Below are 20,043 nucleotides of genomic sequence, written 5' to 3' on the forward strand. Positions count from 1 at the left end.
CTTCTATGGTAACGTTAGCTGACCAACAGCGTGTTACACGCACTGCGCCACGGTAATCGCTCGATCGTGCTGCCGCTTTAGCCCAGTTACTCCTGCGTGCCTTCTTTCCGCTCACGTTTCCGCGTCATCGAATCGTGAGAAGGTAACAGGCAGACGGACAGACAGACCGACTCCGAAGATCTCGCGTTTCGCTCATTTTAGATTCACCCGGGCCGCTGAGCTGCCTGGTTACCAGGCAACCGAAGACGCCGGAACTCATAAAGATGGCGGGCAGAGCGGCCACGTGACGGGAACACGTCGGTCACATGACACGGTGCGTGTCTTCTTGCGAGCTGCTCCGCCCGTTTCAGTTGGGCGATCCGTTTGGCAGTTTAGGATGTTTTTTTGCTCTTTTGGGAGTAAGTGGGATTTTTGTGTCTGTTCTTTTTGAAGCCGTGATACGTGATACAATAAAATAAGTAGCCGCATACAAGTCTACTGCTGGGTCATTTCAAACTTCCCTTGGTGGAGTGGCGACTGAGGAGCCCGATAGGTCCGGGGACGTGATGTCCGCTTCCAAGGCGAAGACTTTGCTCTTCGAAGACGGTAAGTGCCTCTCCTTCTGGCCGATGTTATCCCTCACTCGCCTGCGGTGGTCGTTTAACTCTCACTACGTCTTTGGGTGAAATTGAACTCCGTCTCGTGTTTTTAAAGTCCTCTAAATATCATCTGTTAAGGATAAAACTTGTGTCTTTGCTTACATTTCTCTCAATTAACGAACAAAAAACTGCCATTGTTTGTACAGCTTCTTATTTTATGGCGGTTTTGATTTTTCCATTGACTTGTGCGAAGTTAATTCACAACTCAAGTAATACTGATGGTTTGTTTCCTCATTGTGATTATGTAACATTACTTCTATTTATTATTTATTTGTGTTCATTTATTTTATTTCTATTAATGTTATTCATGTTACTTGTATATTTTTCTTTTATTCTATCATTTTAAAGCACTTTGGCCACAGCATTCCTATGTGCTATATATATAAATTTGACATTGACAACTCCTAAATGGCACCCAGTAGTGTTCAGACTTTTACTAAGGTGCATTAAGGCTACATAAAGCAAAAAAGGTCTCCAGGTGTCGCATTGTGAACTCTGCTGTGGCCTTCAGGTCAATTTCGACTCTCCAAATACTTTTAGTGGATTTTGCTCTCCGTTTTAGGGACATTTATAACCTATAAAATCATCCTAAATGTTGTCAGTTGTAAAACTTGGGGTCATCCATTGTACAGGTTAAGTTGGTCAATCAGTAGAGAATAAGGTTGGATGAAAAAGACACAGCAGCACTTGAAGCTGTGCAGAGAAGAACAAACGGGTGCATCCCAGGACTGTGACAGACTCTCAATTAAAGTGTGTACAGAGGAGACGGCACAGAAACCTCGTCCAGGTCTTCAACATCCCCAAAGGCGTTGATAAAGGAGGTCCAGCAGATATCTTTATACTTAACAGTGAATCACATTCTTTTGGGCACCAGTGGAAATTAAGGGGAAGTGCATTTAGGACTGAAGGTGTGACGCGGGTGTGACTTGTGGGAATCTGGAACAAACTACCGAGATATGTTGTTGAAGCAGACACCTTCACATCCTGTAAGATGACATATTGGGACAACTGGGTTATTAGCCAGCTTGATGGAGTGAATGGTGTCATCTCATTTGTCAGAGTTCTTGGGTGAAACATCTGACATCTGGGTCACCTAAAAATGGATGTCAGAATTGGGACAAAAAGCTTGCTGTCATCGTGAGAGTTAAGTAATGCAGTCTTATGCAGCTGTATGTACTACCAGTTATTGGGGGTACTGTTGTGTGAAGTGGCGCTACCCGCACATACACAATCCAATATTAAAAGTACACCGCAATAGCCAAATGTCCACATATTCATTGTGAGAAATCGGCCAGACTCTGGGCAATGATGAAAGTTTGAGCCGGCAGAAATGGAAATATCTATGAGATTGAAATGGAAAGGCAAAGAAAAAAAACCAAAAAACTTTTGAAGGGCTGGGCATTCTGCTTCTGCTCCGTGTCACACAGAAAATCCTTGAACTATAAACAGTCTAGCATATATGCCTGCATTGTGCGCCAGTTTGTCTGCAGCTGCCTGCGTCCGAGTATAAACAGGCCTTAAAACTGAGCGGATTATTTTGAATTCCCTGCTAAACACTTGTGTTAAAGTTTTGGTTGTAAAGAAGACAGAAGTTTTGAGGTAAGGAAGTTCTGATCGCGCCACCAAAGAATGTCGCATGTCGATTAGCAAGTTCACTGGGCTCTGTACATGGTACTGCATTGACCTATGAACAAAAAGTGAGAGAATACCCTCAACATAGACTCCACCAATGAAAAGATGGCGTCTCTACCTACATTTACCGCTTTTTGTTTTTAATCTTATGCAGATGAACCCACAAAGGAGCCCGATGAAATTAACCCCTTCTCCTTCAAGGAATTTATTCGAAGTAAAAACCAGCCTCCCACCGCCAGACTACATGCAGAGAAGAGAAAGAGCAGTGCCTTGCCGAAGGTACCACAGCTGTTATACAGGTGCTTTGTGAATAATGGGGCTCCATATTGACCAATTGGTGGACCATTTTCCTGTTTTTGCAAGTAAGGGGGTGGCCATCGTTCGGGGGGGATTTTAAATCCTGTGGCCCTGAATAGAAACCTAATGCCTCAGTTGCTTGTAGTTTTTAAAAGAGAATATTCTAGAAGTAAAGTGGTAACCACGTGTGGTGTGTGCCATGTACAATGGTACAGTGTCCCTCCACGTCAGCATCGCTGTTCTGGTTTTACCCAGGTTAGCTGGTTTGCCCCTTCAGTCTGTGAAGTGCTGGGCATCCTTTGTGGTGAGACTGTCACTTGCAGACCACACCACTTTGAGTTCCCCTGGTGTAGACCTTCTACCACCTCACAGACCGTGGTCTAGACCAAATCTAACAAACGTTATTTACTCTTTTTGTGGTGCATTTTTGAAATTTTTAGAAGTACTGCATACTAAAGGTATACTAAATTTACGATTCTGGCTAAAAGGGATCTAGGAGGAGCATGAAGTGTTCTGTTTAGGAATTCAAAATAAAAATTGGGACATAGCAAGCAGAGACACAGATAATTCATTTTTGTTGTTTAGCCGTATAGAACTGATGTTAAAATGGGGTCATTTGGGTTTCTTCCAGTATCCCAAAAAAAAACGTGCATGTGAAGTTACTTGGTAACTCAAAATCGGCACAGTATGTAAATGTGCATGTGTATGCCCAGCATTGGGCTGGTGCCCTGTCCCAGGGTAATTTCTGTCTTATTGCCTGATGTTCCTGGGACTGTTCTCCGTGACCCAGATCTGGATTAAGTGGATAGTCGCACTCTGAGGTTAGCACACTCGGGCATAGATTGTGCCCACTTAAGCACAGAGTATGAGTGTTACCCTCGCGGCCTATCACTCTTCAGTACTCCATATAGAGACCTGCATGCTTTATCATGAAGAAAACACGGGCTTCCCGGATATAACGTAGACGCAAGGGGGCTGACACACTTTTACAGTCTGGGGAAGTAACCTAATCTAGACATCGAGGCTGACCTACCTTGGTTTATGCTACTTACCAACCAACAAGGGGGTACGGCCAGAGGTGCTGTTTTCTGTTGGAGGGTCCCGCACACCACAGCCTGCTAACTCTGTGAAAAAGACTTTGTCACCTCTCCACGCCAGGTGTCCTCTGTCTGCTTTATTATTTCAGTCAATCAAGATATACAAAGTATAGAAATGTAAAAGCAAAACAATACTTATTTACCATTATTGTATTTTAATGAAATCCACTATCAAAAATAGTGAATAAAAAGTTAAATGTTAATGTAAAGCCCTAATAAAAATGCTCAAAGCTTAGTGAAGAGTAGCTAACATCTGCATCAGAGGAGGAATGATGTCTTCTGCGTCTTTTGGATTGAGCTGATTTATGGATAGCATCTTTGATGCCCAGGTAGATTGGGGGGGGCTCTCGCTCTCTTTCTGTCTCTCGCTCGCTCTCGCTCTCGCTCTCTCTCTTTCTGTCTCTCTCCGCTCTCTCGCTCTCTCCTCTCGCTCTCTCTCTCCGCTCTCTCGCTGGCCGTTCTTTACACAAACAACACCATGTGACCTCATGATGGTTACACACAGGTGGTTGACTAGCTTCTCTGGTGATGGGTGGACAGCTTTCTCTCAAAGTCTGTGCAAAATGCTTGATCTTGTCAAAGGTGCTTATGTGTTGCACCTCCTGTTTTCTTGGGAAAAGTTAAGCATTGAAGTTCTAGACTGTCTGGTCCTCTTATCCTAAGATCATAATGTTGGTTTTACTTTTGCACAACATGAAAAGAAAAATTAAACAAAATAAATCCCAGCATTTCTCTACATGAAACATTATTGTATACAGCTCCAAAGTTCAAACACAGCTCATCCAAACTTGTTCGAGAAAAGCTGAAGCAGACGGCTGTGGCCATTGGGGCAAAATGCCTGCAATCCCCAAAATAGTCAGCTTCCCAGATTAGTGGGTAGTGAAGTCAGAAGCACACATTGAGACAAAACTATGGTGGATTTGGAAGGTGTTTTAGAGTTGTTCGTTTTCTGCACACTTTATTGTGATATACAGTAGATGTAATTATAAACGGATATGTTTGCCATTTTTGTCCATCAACCTACCCATAGTGACAAATTAAAAACATTTTCAGAAAGTTTTTCACATTTTTTTTAAATCAAAAACGGAAACCTCTTATTCATAGAAGTATTTGAACCCGTAATTCAGTATCTTGTAGAAGCCCCTTGGGTAGCCATTCCAGCTTCAAGTCTTGGTAAGTCTGCACAATTTTTGCACCCCTGGATTTTGGCAGTTTGTCCCATTCTTCCCGTCAGATCCTCTCAGACTCGGTTAGAATGGATAGGAAGGGTCTACAAACTGCCAGGTCTTTCCACGCATGTTCTTTGGGGTTTATGTCTGTGCTTTGGCTGGCTGTTCAGGGGCACTCAGAGACTTATCCTGAAGCCTCTCCATTGTTTTATTTGTATTCTTCGGGTCATTGTCTTGCTGAAAGGTGCAGCATTGCCCCAGTCTGAGGTTAAGTGCACTCTGTAGAGGCGCTTCCTTGAGGACCTCTCCGTATTTGATTGCATTCAAAGAATAAATTCTTCCCTCAATTCTGACCGGTCTACCTGACCCTGTAGCATAATGTTGCCACCACCATGTTTCACCATAGGGATGGTATTAGGCGAGTGATTAGAAGTGCTTGGAGATCTGTCCAGAGAGTTTAGTTTTTTGTCTCATCAGATTAGAGAATCCTTTTCCTCATGTTCTCGGAGTCCTTTAAACTGTGGTCTGACTTTTATTTAAGTGTGGCTTCCATGGAGGCAACCTTCCATAAATGGAGTGCTGCTGAGATGGACCTCTTTCTGACAGGTTCTTTCATCTCAGCAGAACACTTCTGAAGTGAGTGGCCATTGGTTTCTTGGTGACCTCCTTGACCAAGGCCCCTTTGTGGCCAGTTAACTCGGTTTGGCTTGATGGCCAAATCTAAGAGTCCTGGTGATTTCAAACTTCTTCCATTTCTTGAGACCACTGCACTCCTGGGAATACTGAAAGCTTAGAAATTGTTTGATGCCTTTGCCCTCACCACAGTTTAATTGCGGAGTCCTACAGAGAGGTCTTTGGACTTCCTGCCTTGGTTTTTGTTCTGACGTGCCTTGTGAATTGTGGGACCTTGTATATGCAGGTCCATGTGTGCCTTTGTAAACGATGTCTATTCAGTTTAGCTCAGCTCACCACAGGTGGACTCCAGTCAAGTTCTGCTACACATCTCAAGGAGAATTGAAGCAAACGGGATGTACCTGAGCACAATGTGCCGTGCCATGGCAAAGGGTCTGAATACTTCTAGGAAGGAGAGGTTTGAGTTTTTGATTTGTAATAAATTCACAAACCTTTCTGAAAACTTCACTTTGTCATTATGGGTTATTGAGTATAGATTGATGGACATCAATGTACAACACAATGCAAAGTGTTCATAAAACGAAGGGCCGTGGACACTTTTTGAATCCTCTGTATTTATATATTTATTAACCATTAAGCACGTGTACAAGGTTTTCCTCTGCAGCCTCATCCTTTCTGTGCTGTCCCAACATCAAGTGACGGGTGGCTTGTTACAGCGTGTTACTTGAAATATCACCTTGACTATTTTCTGTGGCCTAAAAACTCCTCCTGTTTGACGTCTGTACTCTCTGATTCTGCTGAAGGCCTCTGTGGTCACAATGTAGAAAAGAATTAAAATTGTGTGATTTGATTGGCCAAGAGGCAGATGGAAATTTAGCACTTCATGTCTGAGCGTACATTTTAGTTTGGTGACAATAGAAGAACTTAAGTACGCCCATCAAGATGCTACTGTGTGATTTTGTTTTTATTTTTCCTCTTGCTTAAGTTGATTCTGTTTTTTATTTTTTAATCTTCTTTAGAAAGCATTTTCGAGCGCCTTATTACTGGATGAGTGCACAGTCAATCCCAAAGGGTCTGACCACTGCAGGAATTACCAGGAGCCATTTTTCTCTGATCTTATAAAGCTCCCCAGTACTCAAGGAGAAGGTAATGAGGATGATGAAGACGAGTGTGATGAAGACGATGACTGGAGAGGGAGCTATCAGCCTTCTGCCTTTGAAGAAGCTCACAATTTTGAACTTTCTGCTGTGTCGTTAAACACATCTTCTGATAGTTTCTCCTCCCCTTCACCCGGCTGCTCAGATGTCCCCGAGTCGTATGCCTCATGGCTGACAAGCAGCAGCATGGTGGACGAAGCATCGGAATCTCTTAATTGCAGCAATGTTTACGGGAAGGAGGAGGACAGCATGGTGGAAGGTGCGCTGCAGCCGACATGGAATAGAAATGGAGATCAAGTATGTTGTCTTGTTTTCTGTTTGAATTTTTCCATTTGACCGATATCTACATAGACAGAACTTTTTGTCCCCAGGGGAAATGTGGCTTTTTAATGTACAGTAAGCTGTTTAAATCAATCAGTTCGGAGATAGAGATATACTGCAACAAAATGTGCTATATTGGCGCTTGAGCCGACACAGACGGACACGGGAGGCACACTGATAAAACAAACAAATAAATGTTTTATTTCAATTTCTTCGCCTGTGGGCTACGCCTTCCCCGTCCCCACAGGCACAACACAGTCCCAAAAACACCTCAAGCACTACACAAGACACATTGGTCTCCTCTACCTCCACTCCTCCCGGCAAGCGCTGTCCTCCTCTCCCCCGATTCAGGCTCTCGGAGTGGTGGCTGCTGGCCCCTTTTATAGTTCACCCGGAAGTGCTCCAGATGCTTGATTGCCGAGTTCGGCTGAACTAATACCCATAAGGGTTTAGGAGTCCCAGCTGCAGCGCCCCCTGGCGGCCACCCCAGCTCCCAACAGAGCTGTGGAGAACTCCGTCTCCCACGGAACCCTGCGGGTATCTGAGGCGCCACAGTCACCCAGGGGGGCCGCCTCCAAGTGGTCTGGGGGAGGTACTGTGCAGCCCATGCTTGCTGCCCTGGCACATACACAGAAGGGGCATCCCAGCTGGGCATGAGCCCCAGCTGTCGGTCACAACACACACACTAAAAGAAAGAAATCTTGTGACTTGGCAGTCCCAGTCAGGCTCTGTACAAGCATATCACTGGTGGTATAAAGGACCCCCAGTAGTGCTACTTGACACTCTTCTGCTGAACGACCTCGTTGTTGGTGTGTCATAGAGAGGATGTGCAGAGTTGTTCATAATGGCACTCATTTTGTCTTCATTCTCTACTCCTCTTTTACTTCTGGGGTGTCCAGAGTGTGACCCATGACTGAGCCTGCCCTTTTAATTAGCTTGTTGATTCTGTGGGCCTCTCTTGAAGTGACTTCACCAGCCCAGCACAGCCCAGACCAGTGCAGAGAACCACACTGGCCATCACCGAGTTGTAAAGGTGGCAGAAACAAACTTGATTCAAACTCTTTAACCCGTGGGCTCATGTAAATGCTTCCCAGCATCTCTGCTGATACCCAAAACTATTTAATGTATCAGCTGCCTGCATTTTTAATAATTTATAAGAATAATATTAAATAAGAATTTAATAATTTACAATTACAAATGTACAAAAACATTGCCATAGAAACTTCTAGTCTAACATAGCTATTGCCAACATTATTTAAAGAGGCCCCTTTTTCAGTTTTGTCTTCTACTCGAGCTTGACGACAGGAAGTGAGTTACAGACCAGTAGAGTTCTGTCCACACCCAGGCTGGCAGTCATGAATTGATATTTTTTATCATGTCCTACAATTTCAAATGTAAGGAATCGTAAATATGTATATAAGTAATACAACTTGGGTCAGCATTGTCATTCTTGCCAGAGAAGAGAGTTTTATATAGGATATGTAAGGAGGTTTTTGAATTTTATTGTTGAAGTTGTGTGAAAAAGTAAGTACACCCCTTGGACGTTGTTGATGTTTTCAACATATCTGAACAGACAAGCATGAGATCTTCATGCAAGCAGTGCCTACAGATAAATGTGATCTACTTGAAAAAGGGACAAATTAAACTGGCATGGTGTATTCATTCTTATTATCTAAATTAACAAAAAAAATGCTTATTTGTCAGGTGGAAAAAGTAAGTCCACCCGAACGTTTATCACCATTTCAAATCCATCAGATTCAAATCAGATGTTCCCAATGAGGTGCCAGTAACTTGAGCCTTCTTAGTGAGTATGTAGATATGACTGTCTTGTTTAAACTGCAGATATCGTGGTGTTCTTTGTGTTATTGATATAAATGGTGCCATCATGCCAAGCTCAAAAGAGCTCTCTAAGGCCTCAGAAAGAAGATTGAGGATGCATTAGACATTCTTGCAAAGGATTTATAAAGATCACCAAATTATTTGAAATCAATCATTCTACAGTACATTAAGGAAAGTCATCAACAAATTGTGCCCATTTCAAATGACTGCTGATTTGTCCAGGACTAGCTGGTTCAACAAATTCAGTCCAAGAGCTGAATGTTTGATAGTAAAAAGAAGTCTCCAGAAACTACAAGATATTATTGTGACTTCTGAAGGTAACTCTTCCAACAGTTGGAGTCAAAGTGCAAGCGTTTACAGTGAGGAACAGCTCACACAAATTTGACCTGCTTGTGAGGTGTGCCAGGAAAAAGCTTTTGCTGTCCAAAAAAAAAAAGATATTGGAGCAAGACTACAGTTTGTCATTGAACATCAAGGCAAAGATCAATCATTCTGGACAGATGGACACAAAAGCCCAAAGCCTCGGACGCCTGGGGGCCGAGCATGAGGACCACTGCATTACCAGAGCATGAATCCAAGCTGTTATGGATTTGATTTCATTGGCTGTTGGGGCATATCTGACGGTTTAGTTATCACTACGTGTGTAATAGTTCCATACTGTGGTTTTTCTGGTTCTTTTGATTCCTCTTTTTTTTTGTTAAGTGGTGTGTCCGTGTTAGCTGCTTTTATAAATCTCATTTTAAAAAAAATACCTTAACATTTCAGAAGTTTTCTAACATTGGCAGTGTACATGTACTGTAATGGTCTTGCATTCTCTCTTTATTACTAGCTAAGAGAAGAAAATGAAGAACTCAAAAGACAAATTAAAGAACTGCTGCATTTATCGAAATCAGAACAAATACGGTAAGGACCTCCTTCCCTTGAGCCCATCATCATGAATGAGGCTAACCAGTGTCTCCATATACACAGGTGCTGACCCATTAATGACTCAAGATGCTCAGTTTGCAGTTTTCTAGCAGACATGCAGAACGTGATCCGTTAAACGAGGTCTGGCTAATAGAGCCTCCAAACAAGGTAATCGTATACGAGCTCAGCAAGTGCTGCAGTCTGCACCTACAGTATGCCCCAACGTCTTCAGGTCTACTATCACCACATATGGAGCTCCTCTGAAGGCGGCGCAGAGCTGTCATTCCTGCCTCGTGGCTCCAGGGTCTGTATGAAGTTTGCATGTTCTCCCCATGTATGTACAGATTGATTGTATTTGTAGAAAGTACAATGGAACTCTTCTGTGCTCGTTACAGCACGCTGATGCCACTCAGTGCGAGTCTCGCCCTGTAGGTTATAAAAATAACTTGTCAGGTTGTCATAACTCCACTCGCGATGGCAGCTGTGAGCAGGCAGGTGATAAGAAAATGAATTCCATGATAAAAGAATTATTTCTAGTTTCCTTTCATTATCACAGGGATAGCTGATAAATGCAAAAGGCATATTTTTGTAAATCAAAATGTTTGTTGCTTCAAAGTGAACATATTTGGTAAGTGTTAAGGCTTTTTTCATGTTAGACCTGTGTTGCCATCAGTCCCATGGAAAGCTGCATGAACCGACGAGGTATTTTTAAAATTTATAGAAATCGCTACACTCCAAAACACAGTTTTATGTGGCACATTAATATGTTCCACGATTGGGAAGAAATCACTTGGACTTGAAAAATAGCTAACTTCTCCTTAAAGGAGCCCAGTCATCCTTTTCACAGTCTCGGCACACCGCTGCCTTCTGGGTGATGATGATGATAATAATAATAATAATGCATTTAATTTATAGCGCACTTTACATTAGCAGTAAATCTCAAAGTGCAATGTGAAAAGATCAAACAAAGGTAAGGCAAGATAAAAACAGAGATAAAACAACAACAATAATTATAGCATTCTTGTTAATAAGCTTTCCTAAATAGAAAAGTCTTTAGCTGTTTTTTAAAACAGCCCACGATCTTCTGTGTTCTTAGGCTGTCTGATCGGGCATTCCAGAGCCTTGGATCAGCGGCTGCAAAGGCTTGGTGTCTCATTGTATGAAGTTTGGTCACAGGGGGGCGAAGGCGGTAGGTATTTATAAAACGGAGGTTTCTTGTAGTGGATTGTAATATTAGGAGCTCTTTGAGATATTGTGGAGCATTTCCATGGATACACTGGTGAGTAAGCAAACAGAGTTTGAATTCGATACGGAGATGGATAGGGTGCCAATGAAGTGACCGAAGGATTGGTGAGATATGTTCATATTTCCGCACCCTCATCAGGATTCTTGCAGCACTATTTTGAATTTGTTGGAGCCTTTGAAGATTCTTGATGGTATCACAGCCTGCAAGCCAAAACTACCAGACTCCGTTTTTCCCCACAATCTGTTAGAATGTTGAATTCCAGAGTTCGTAGAATTGTCAATTTGTTTCAGTTATCACTGTTGTGTCGTTTGCATGTAATTATCGTGTTTTGCACCAATGTCCCATTGGAGCTAAGCTTAGTTATTTCTTGTACAATTGTATAGGTGCAGAACATAGTAAGGCGGTGTGCAGGAGTGTGGGCAATAATGTCCGATTCCCTTTGGGTGGCAAATTCATCTGTCAGGTGCTCCTGCTGATTATAATAAGGCATACAATAGAAAGGACTGCCACCCCCAGGTTAAAACTATTGGTGTATATTTTATAAAGTAGCGATTGCAATGTACTGTGCCTTCCTTTTCAGAGTAAAGCGATTAACAGATGAACTTCACAAAAGAATAATAAAAGATCAACGGGAGACAAAGGCCCTGGAAGATATGGTTCAGTCTGTGGAGCAACATCTGCAGCTTATGACTGTAAGTTGATGCATTTTACAGAGAATTGGCAACCGTAAAAGTGGGAAAAAATCCTTTTTGTTGAAAATGACAGTGTCACTGGGCATAAGGGGCCATTCGTTTGACCAGCATAATGCTGACTGCTGTTGTGTTTGAGAGGGAGCATTTCTTTGCAGCAGCTGATTTGGATGTGTGGGGTAAGCATAAAAGTGGGGAAATGTCAGGTTAAGCCGGTGTGGCAGTCGCTGATCTCATTGCCATACCACGTCAAGTCACACAACTGAAAAATGCAGCCCATGTCACATTTACCAATCAAAGTGACGATCTTTCGGTGCAGTGTGCTCATCCCTTTTTTTCCGACAGCCAATAGCTTGCTGCTGGTGCTGTTTGAAGGGTTAACAGCTGAGGCTAGTTCAGCAGCAATCTCAGCCCTTTATTTCTTTTTTTTCCCCATCCTGTTATGGTATGTAAAATATGAGACATCAGACAGACGAGCTTAACTTCTTGTGAGGTCCAAACATTCATTCCAAACATAAAAGACTGCAGTTCAGCTGTAGTTGTGGCCTTTGTTCTTTCTTTTTTCCATTCTTTTTTAGTACATAAGACATCAGGCAGACGAGCTTCTCTATTTGTGAGCTTCACAACATGTGGCTTCCTTTTTGCTCGTCACTACAATGTATGCATTGAACTGCGGCTGAACATTCATTGGTTGTCGGCTCTCCTGCACACACAGCCTGCCCCCCTAACTAAAGACAAAATTAAACCTGCTTGACTTTCTTGTAGCGAGTCGCAGACTAGTTGGACTGGGTCACTGGGCATGTCCCATTAGGCGGTGGTCTTCATGGCAGCACACTGCCTCCAACTGTCTAAGATTTTGTAAATAAACACCACGACTGAAATTCAGTGAAAAACTCGTCTAATGTGACGTGGTCTTTAGGCATGCTGTTGGCTAAATGAATAAACAAACACACACAGCCTCCCCCGTGTTTTTGTTTTTATTTAGTGACTTTTGGGATTGGCTCCAGCAGACCCCCGTGACCCTGTGTTAGGATATAGCGGGTTAGAAAATGACGGGCTTACTTGTATCTTACAGTATCTGTCCAGGATTTAAATCACCACTAGCTTGCACCCCGTTTGATCTGTTGACCTGAAATTTGGTACACATATACTACGTGACATCTACTATCCGCTTTCGGGGTGATGATTGACCTCCAAGTTTATTACTCCTTTTATTTTATTTTATTTTATTGTACACACACAGACAGACAGTTACTTTATTAATCCCAAGGGGAAATTCCCATACTCCAGCAGCAACATACTGATAAAAAACAATATTAAATTAAAGAGTGATAAAAATGCAGGTATAACAGACAATAACTTTGTATAATGTTAACGTTTACCCCCCTGGGTGGAATTGAAGAGTTGCACATTGTGGGGTCTCCTCAGTCTGTCAGTGGAGCAGGACAGTGACAGCAGTCTGTTGCTGAAGCTGCCTGGAGCCTCTGTCAGTGGAGATGATCCATGATTGACAGGAGTCTGCTCAGCGCCCGTCGCTCTGCCACGGATGTCAAACTGTCCAGCTCCGTGCCTACAATAGAGCCTGCCTTCCTCACCAGTTTGTCCCTCTTCTTTATGCTGCCTCCCCAGCACACCACCACGTAGAAGAGGGCGCTCACCACAACCATCTGATAGAACATCTGCAGCATCTTATTGCAAATGTTGAAGGACGCCAGCCTTCTAATGAAGTATAGTCGGCTCTGTCCTCTCTTACACAGATCATCAGTATTGGCAGTCCAGTCCAATTTATCATCCAGCTGCACTCCCGGGTATTTATAGGTCTGTACCCTCAGCACAGTCACTTCTGATGATCACAGGGTCCATGAGGGGCCTGGTCCTCCTAAAATCAACCACCAGCTCCTTGGTCTTGCTGTTGTTCAGGTGTAGGTGGTTTGAGTCGCACCATTTAACAAAGTCCTTGATTAGGTTCCTATACTCCTCCTCCTGCCCACTCCTGATGCAGCCCATAATAGCAGTGTCGTCAGAGAACTTTTGCAAGTGGCAGGACTCCGAGTTGTATTGGAATTCTGATGTATGTTGGCTGAACAGGACCGGAGAAAGTCCAGTCCCCTGTGGCGCTCCTGTGCTGCTGACCACAATGTCAGACATGCAGTTCCCGAGACGCACATACTGAGGTCTGTCTGTAAGATAGTCCACGATCCATGCCACCAGGTGTGAATCTACTGCCATCTCTGTCAGCTTGTCCCTAAGGAGCAGAGGTTGGATGGTGTTGAAGGCGCTAGAGAAGTCCAGAAACATAATTCTTACAGCACCACTGCCTCTGTCCAAGTAGGAGAGGGATCGGTGTAGCATGTAGATGATGGCATCCTCCGCTCCCACCTTCTCCTGGTATCCGAACTGCAGAGGGTCGAGGGTGTGGCAGACCTGTGGCCTCAGGTGGTGAAGCAGCAGTCGCTCCATGGTCGTCTTCACATGTGACGTCAGAGCGACAGGCCGGAAGTCATTCAGCTCACCAGGATGTGATACCTTTGGGACTGGGGTGATACAAGATGTTTTCCAAAGCCTCGAGACTCTCCCCTCTTGCAGGCTCAGCTTGAAGATGCGCTGTAGAGGACTCCCCAGTTCCAGTGCACAGGCCTTCAGCAGTCATTGCGATACACCATCTGGACCCACTGCTTTAAATTAGAATTTAATTTGTAGAATCAACTCTCAACAGGGCGGCAGTGTGGCGCATGTGTATGGGCGCCGTTCTCATTCCCTACCACCTTCGCTGTCACTTCCCCTACTTCTTCATATCTTAAATCATTCTTGAGGCAGATTGAAGACTGAAGTGCCAGTTTAAGTGAAAAATTAAAGAAAACGTACTAAGTAATTGCAACACAGACACAGACTTAATCAGTTTTAACGCGAAAACATGCTGATGGAAGAAGAGAAGAAGAATCAGCCACTAGGGTGGAGAAAAGAAGAGCTGCTCAGGTAAGCGCATCACCCTCTGAGCAAGTCAATGATAAACTTACAGAGAAAGAGAAGGAATGCTCAAGTCAAGTGGATCCACTGCATGATGTTGTGCAGAACACCGTTACTGGTGAATGAATAAAACATGTCCAATTATTGTGAGAGAGTGAAAATGTCCAGGATGTAGTCAGACAAGGCAAGGGGATCAAAACAGTGTGATCTGAAAAAGACAAGACCCAAAACTAATAAGAATAATCATTCTTATTCTGTCAAGCTAGAATAAGAAATAACCCACATAAACTGAATCCTAGTTGGGTTAAACCACAATATATGCAAAAATACAAGTGTAACACGCATCATTTGGTTCTGTCGCAGGCATCCATTAGCAGTCCTGTATTTCAGAATATTCCAGTTGAACTCCTTCAAAAACAGAATTTGAGAATGCTGGCCTCGTGTACATCAGCTGAGTCATTTAGTAATGTAAACTTGAACCTGAAATGATAAAATGTGTTTTAAAAAAAAAAAAAGCACAATTATTGGACTTTTTGTTTTTTGCCTTTTTGGATATTTATTTAACAAATGTTACTTAAAGGAGTACTCCACCCAGAAATACAGCATGTCTTTTTATCTTTTACTTATCCCTTGTTATTTGTAACGATGGCAGATAAAACAACTTTAATGTTGTGTTTTCGTACAGAGCAGAGAACAAAGTTTTGGGTACAATAAGGCCAGACATTGAGCAGAGCAGCAAACAAGTTTAAGTTCCTCCTGCTGTGTAATCCACACATCAGTTATCCAGTTGTGTGCTCACAATGCTGAAAACATTTTTTTTATTAAACTATTGTTAAATAAAAATTTCCAGAAAATGAGAGTAGTGCTCAAAAGTGAAGCTGAGCTTTGTTAATTAAAGACCCCCCACTACCTCCTCGTTGATTGTGGCACCCATATCTTTTATATAATTTGCCACTTAGTTAAATTCCGATGGCATTAATAGTTTCAAAAAAAAAAAAAAACTATTGCCAGAAGTTGAAATGTTCATAACGGAAAACCAAAGTTGTCAACCACATTTTCTAAAAAGCTAAGAATGTTGCTTTTAAATGTACATACTTGAAAATATGGATGGAAAGACCCATTCATTTGGAAACTCCATCAGTGCTTAGACAGGAGATACTTGCTTAGCCCAAACAAGGAATGTGAATGAGTGACTGCTGTGGTACTCTCTTAAAAACGTTAAGTTCTTTAGAATAATCCTGACTTACCTGCGTGCTTTTCAAACTCAAAGAAGTTCTACATTTAATGCGTAAACAGCATATTAAATATGGATTTTTTTTTTTTAGAAACGTGCTGTTAAAGCCGAAAACCAGGTTGTGAAATTGAAGCATGAAGTCGTACAGCTTCAGGTATTTTATTTTGATATATTTATTTATTTTATTTAAACATATTTTGCTGCATTTCATCTTAAAAATGATATCGTCATCATATGTAAATATGTGCTTTATTAAGTGGTTTAGGTTGTGCAATATTATAACTATATCGCAAGATTACAGGGAGGACTACAAGGAGCACTTGATGGACTGATTGAGTGCGTTTAGAGTTCTTGGGATGAAACCGTTTCTGAACCGCGAGGTCCGTACTGGAAAGGCTCTGAAGTGTTTGTCGTGTGAGTGCGTTTCAAATAGACAGCATGGCTGAGGCAGCGTGTGCTTGATGCTGTATACCGATAATTCGCTTTCCAATCAGCTACTGTAGATCTGTGATTCTACACTCAGATACAGTGATATAAATATGCGGTTAATTTCAGTCTATGATAAAGCCCCGTCAGGGATGTGGATCTAAAAAAGAAAGGGAAACCACACTGGAACAAAATCACTGCTTTGACGCTGGGTGCCACCAGTTTGCAAAAACCAAATGGAGAACTTGCGTACACCTGAGTTTGAGCTAGCGTGAAAATGTGCGTGGCTTTACACCAAGTTTAGCTTTTTTACATCGTGATATGAGCGTGGAAACTGGTAATTGCAACATTTTTTTGCGTACGCACCATTTACACATGAGGCCCCTGGTGTCTACCAGGGGTCAGTGCTGGAGGTGCTTCTCTTTTTAATATTTACCCTGGTCAATGTGTTTGTGAGTATCTGTGTGTCTTCTATATGCTTTTATGTACACAAAGGCAGTACTAATGTTTTTGATGCACCATCTGCTGGAATGACATGCAATATATTTTGTTAGTACACCTATTACAAAATGCGTTCCAATAGATGGTGCACTGCAAACAATAATTCTGTATACGTCAGACGGGGAATAACTGTCAGATGGGCAGAAATCAGTTTATTCACCCTAATAAAAGAACAAGTGCCTATATGTGTATACAGTTGGTATAGAAAATAATCCCCCCCCTTCGAAATATTCCCTTTTTTTTGCTTTACAGCCTTAAATGAAAACATGCATAAAAAATATTTCTTCCCAGCTCTACTTACTCAATGCAATCTATAACATCCAAGTGAAAGATGTCACGGCTACAGTTCAGAAAAATGATAACAATCAATAACACGACCTACTGAGATTAATAAAGAATCACCCAGTGTCATTTTGTTGACCCCCCTTTTGCTTTAATGACAGCCTTGAGTCTGTTGGGATCCTTCTATCAGCTTTGCACAATATTTGCCCCCCCCCCCAAACCCCTCTTCTTTACAGTTTAACTGTTCAAGTTCAGTCACATTGGGTTGTGAGCGTTGCTGGTCTGCTATCTTCAGATCTCTCCACAGATTTTCAGTATGATTTTAGGTCTGGGCTCTGACTGGCCACACCAGGACATTCTTCTTTTTCTCCTTCAGCCTCTGTGTGGTCCATTTTGCTGTGTGCTTCGGCTCGTTGTCGTGTCGAAAGGTGAACATATTGCCCATCTTCAATGTTCTGGCAGAAGGTAGCAGGTTTTCCCTCAAGAATTTGATGGTATTTTTCACCATCCATTTTTCCTTCTGCCCTAATGAGAGCCCCAGGCCCTGCGGCAGAGAAGCACCCCCACAACAGGAGGCTGCCCCCTCCATGCTTTACTGTAGGTATGGTGTGTTGTGGATGGTGAGCTGCATTGGTGTACTGTTTGGTATTGAGGCCAATTAGTTTGATTTTGGTCTCATCTGACCAGAAGACTTTTTTCCACTTAGCATCAGAATGTTCAAGATGCATTCTGGGAAAGCTCAAACAAGTCTTAAGGTGGCCTTTCTTGTAGAAGTGCGACCCTCCTTCACAAGCCACAATGGTGGGGCGCTTGTCAAATTGCTGTCACATGCACACCATTAATGACCACTCTGTGCCATCAAATCCTGCAACTCCTTCAAAGTGGTAGCCTCTCTTCCCAGTTTCCTCCTTGCTCTTCCATCCAGTTTGGAGGGTCCTAGTAGTACCAAGCACTTCTTTATGATGGCTGAGCTCCTTGGGATTGATGAAGCCTTTGAGATTTTTTTGGTCTCCATCTCCTGCCTTCTGTCTGTCCACAACTCGGAGATCCCGGAGATCTTTTGAAAGTGGCCTGCCACCCACAGTCAGTTGCTCTTCCAAGCAGGGGAATGAATGGACCTGGAACAGCTTCACTAATCATACTCATTCCAACTGAGCACAGGTGGAAGGAAACCAGTAACCGCAATGGAAATGGGGGGCACTGACACCTGAGTGAGTTTAGGGCTCCTTTATTAAACTCAGGAGTTCTTGTTTTTGATTTTTTTTTTATCATTTTTCTGAACTGTAGCTGTGATGTCTTTCACTTGAATGTTAGAGATGGCATTGAGTAAGTAAAGCTGGAAAAAGTATTGGTTTGTGTGTTAAGGCTGTAAAGCAAAAAAAAAAAAAGGAATATTTTGAAGGGGAATTCTTTTCTTATACTCACTGTATGTTCATCTGGTTGCTAGGGTTAGGGAGCCAAATTATAAAATAGGTAAATCATATAGAAGAAGGGTGAAAAATCAAAACTAAAGATACCAAATAAAGGTCTAAAAATAAGAAAAGTGGTCCTATCACCCTTTTCTGTAGTCCCAATGTTATACGATGGCAACAGCAGCTTGGCAGCAACTTTCTTGCACCTGCTCAGGCCACGTGAATGAGGCTTATAGCTGGAACTCCAATGACTGATAACTTTGCATAATGGGCAAAGAGGAGTAAAAATAACAGTAAATCAAGACGCATGTTGGGATACCAAAGCCTCAATACACCTAGACTAGGCCGGTGGGGTAGCAATCATTACCAGATTTTCCTAGTAAGATACTTCAAGCACAAGAGTGGTCAGTTTGACGAGCAATGGTGAGAAGATGCAGCGGAAATGGGTAACTCTTTCCGAAAAAGGAAAGGCATTGGGTGCGTATTATTCTACCAGACCAAATGAACAAATCATGTGTCAAATAAATAACATGAGGTGTGCATTGATTACTTAGATTTCAACTCGTCTTCGGTGTTTATACAGCTATTAGATTTATATATAAATGAGCTGAACAAGAGTATCTATACTAATAAAAGGCAAAGCCCTCACTGACCGACTGACTCACTCACTCACTCACTCACTCATCACGAATTCTCCAACTTCCCGTGTAGGTGGAAGGCTGAAATTTTGGCAGGCTCATTCCTTACAAAAGTTAGGCAGGTTTCATTTCGAAATTCTACACATAATGGTCATAACTGGAACCTACTTTCGTCCATATATACGGCCATAGCCTGCAGCTCGAGTGCCGTGTGAGGCGGAGTTAAGTCCGCATCATCACGCCTCCCGTAATTGAGTGCCTGCCCATATAAGGTAAATATTTGTGGGTGAAGGACTGTACTTATGCAAACGAAGATGAGATGGTGAGGGAGACCCGCTGCCACTGCATATTCGCGGATGAAGGACTGTGCTTAGCATATTCATAAGTGCAGCTACTGCGGAAACCCTCTGACGTATCGATTTGGGTAGTGATCACTTCGATGAATGAAACCTGTTCAAAAAACGCATTACACAATTGAAAAGGCAGCAAAAATATATGAAGTGAGTGACGCATATAAGCATATTCATAAGTGCAGCTACTTCGGAAACAAAGCACGGTGTAAACCTAAAGTTTAAATTAAGTTCACAGACAGGCTGCCGCTGGCGTTTGTCATGCCCATGACGAATACGATATTCGCGAGATACAAGTTTAATGAGAAGACGCAGGGTATAAATGACACTTTTGATCACTTTGTAACAGAGTTAAAATTGCTGTTAGGGAGTTTAAATTGCTGGTGAAGGACTGTGCTTATGCAAACGAATAGGAAAGCAGGGTGTAAAGCTGAACTTTAAATAAGGTTCATAGACACGCTGCCGCTGGTGTTTGTCATGTCTAAGACGAATATGATATTCGCGAGATACAACTTTTAAGTGCCAGGTCTGAGCTAACATTAAATAAAGCCGTGGACATCGCGAGATCGCATGAGATAGCACAAGCACAGCTGAGAAGCTTTGATGCAT

At 42.6% G+C, this 20,043-nt stretch overlaps 1 protein-coding gene across 1 annotated transcript in view; it reads left to right on the forward strand.

The window, feature by feature from the left end:
• Positions 1-285: 285 nt before the first annotated feature.
• entr1 (endosome associated trafficking regulator 1) overlaps positions 286-20,043 on the forward strand; it is a 29,970-nt gene continuing 10,212 nt past the window's right edge. The window contains exons 1-6 of the mRNA XM_039762591.1: positions 286-585; positions 2,425-2,549; positions 6,486-6,920; positions 9,613-9,686; positions 11,516-11,627; positions 15,917-15,979. Of these exons, the coding sequence (XP_039618525.1) occupies positions 546-585; positions 2,425-2,549; positions 6,486-6,920; positions 9,613-9,686; positions 11,516-11,627; positions 15,917-15,979 (849 nt within the window). The 5' untranslated portion in view covers positions 286-545. The remainder of the gene's footprint in view (positions 586-2,424; positions 2,550-6,485; positions 6,921-9,612; positions 9,687-11,515; positions 11,628-15,916; positions 15,980-20,043) is intronic.

Source organism: Polypterus senegalus, chromosome 9, assembly GCF_016835505.1.
Source record: "Polypterus senegalus isolate Bchr_013 chromosome 9, ASM1683550v1, whole genome shotgun sequence".
Classification (NCBI taxonomy): Eukaryota; Metazoa; Chordata; class Cladistia; order Polypteriformes; family Polypteridae; genus Polypterus; species Polypterus senegalus.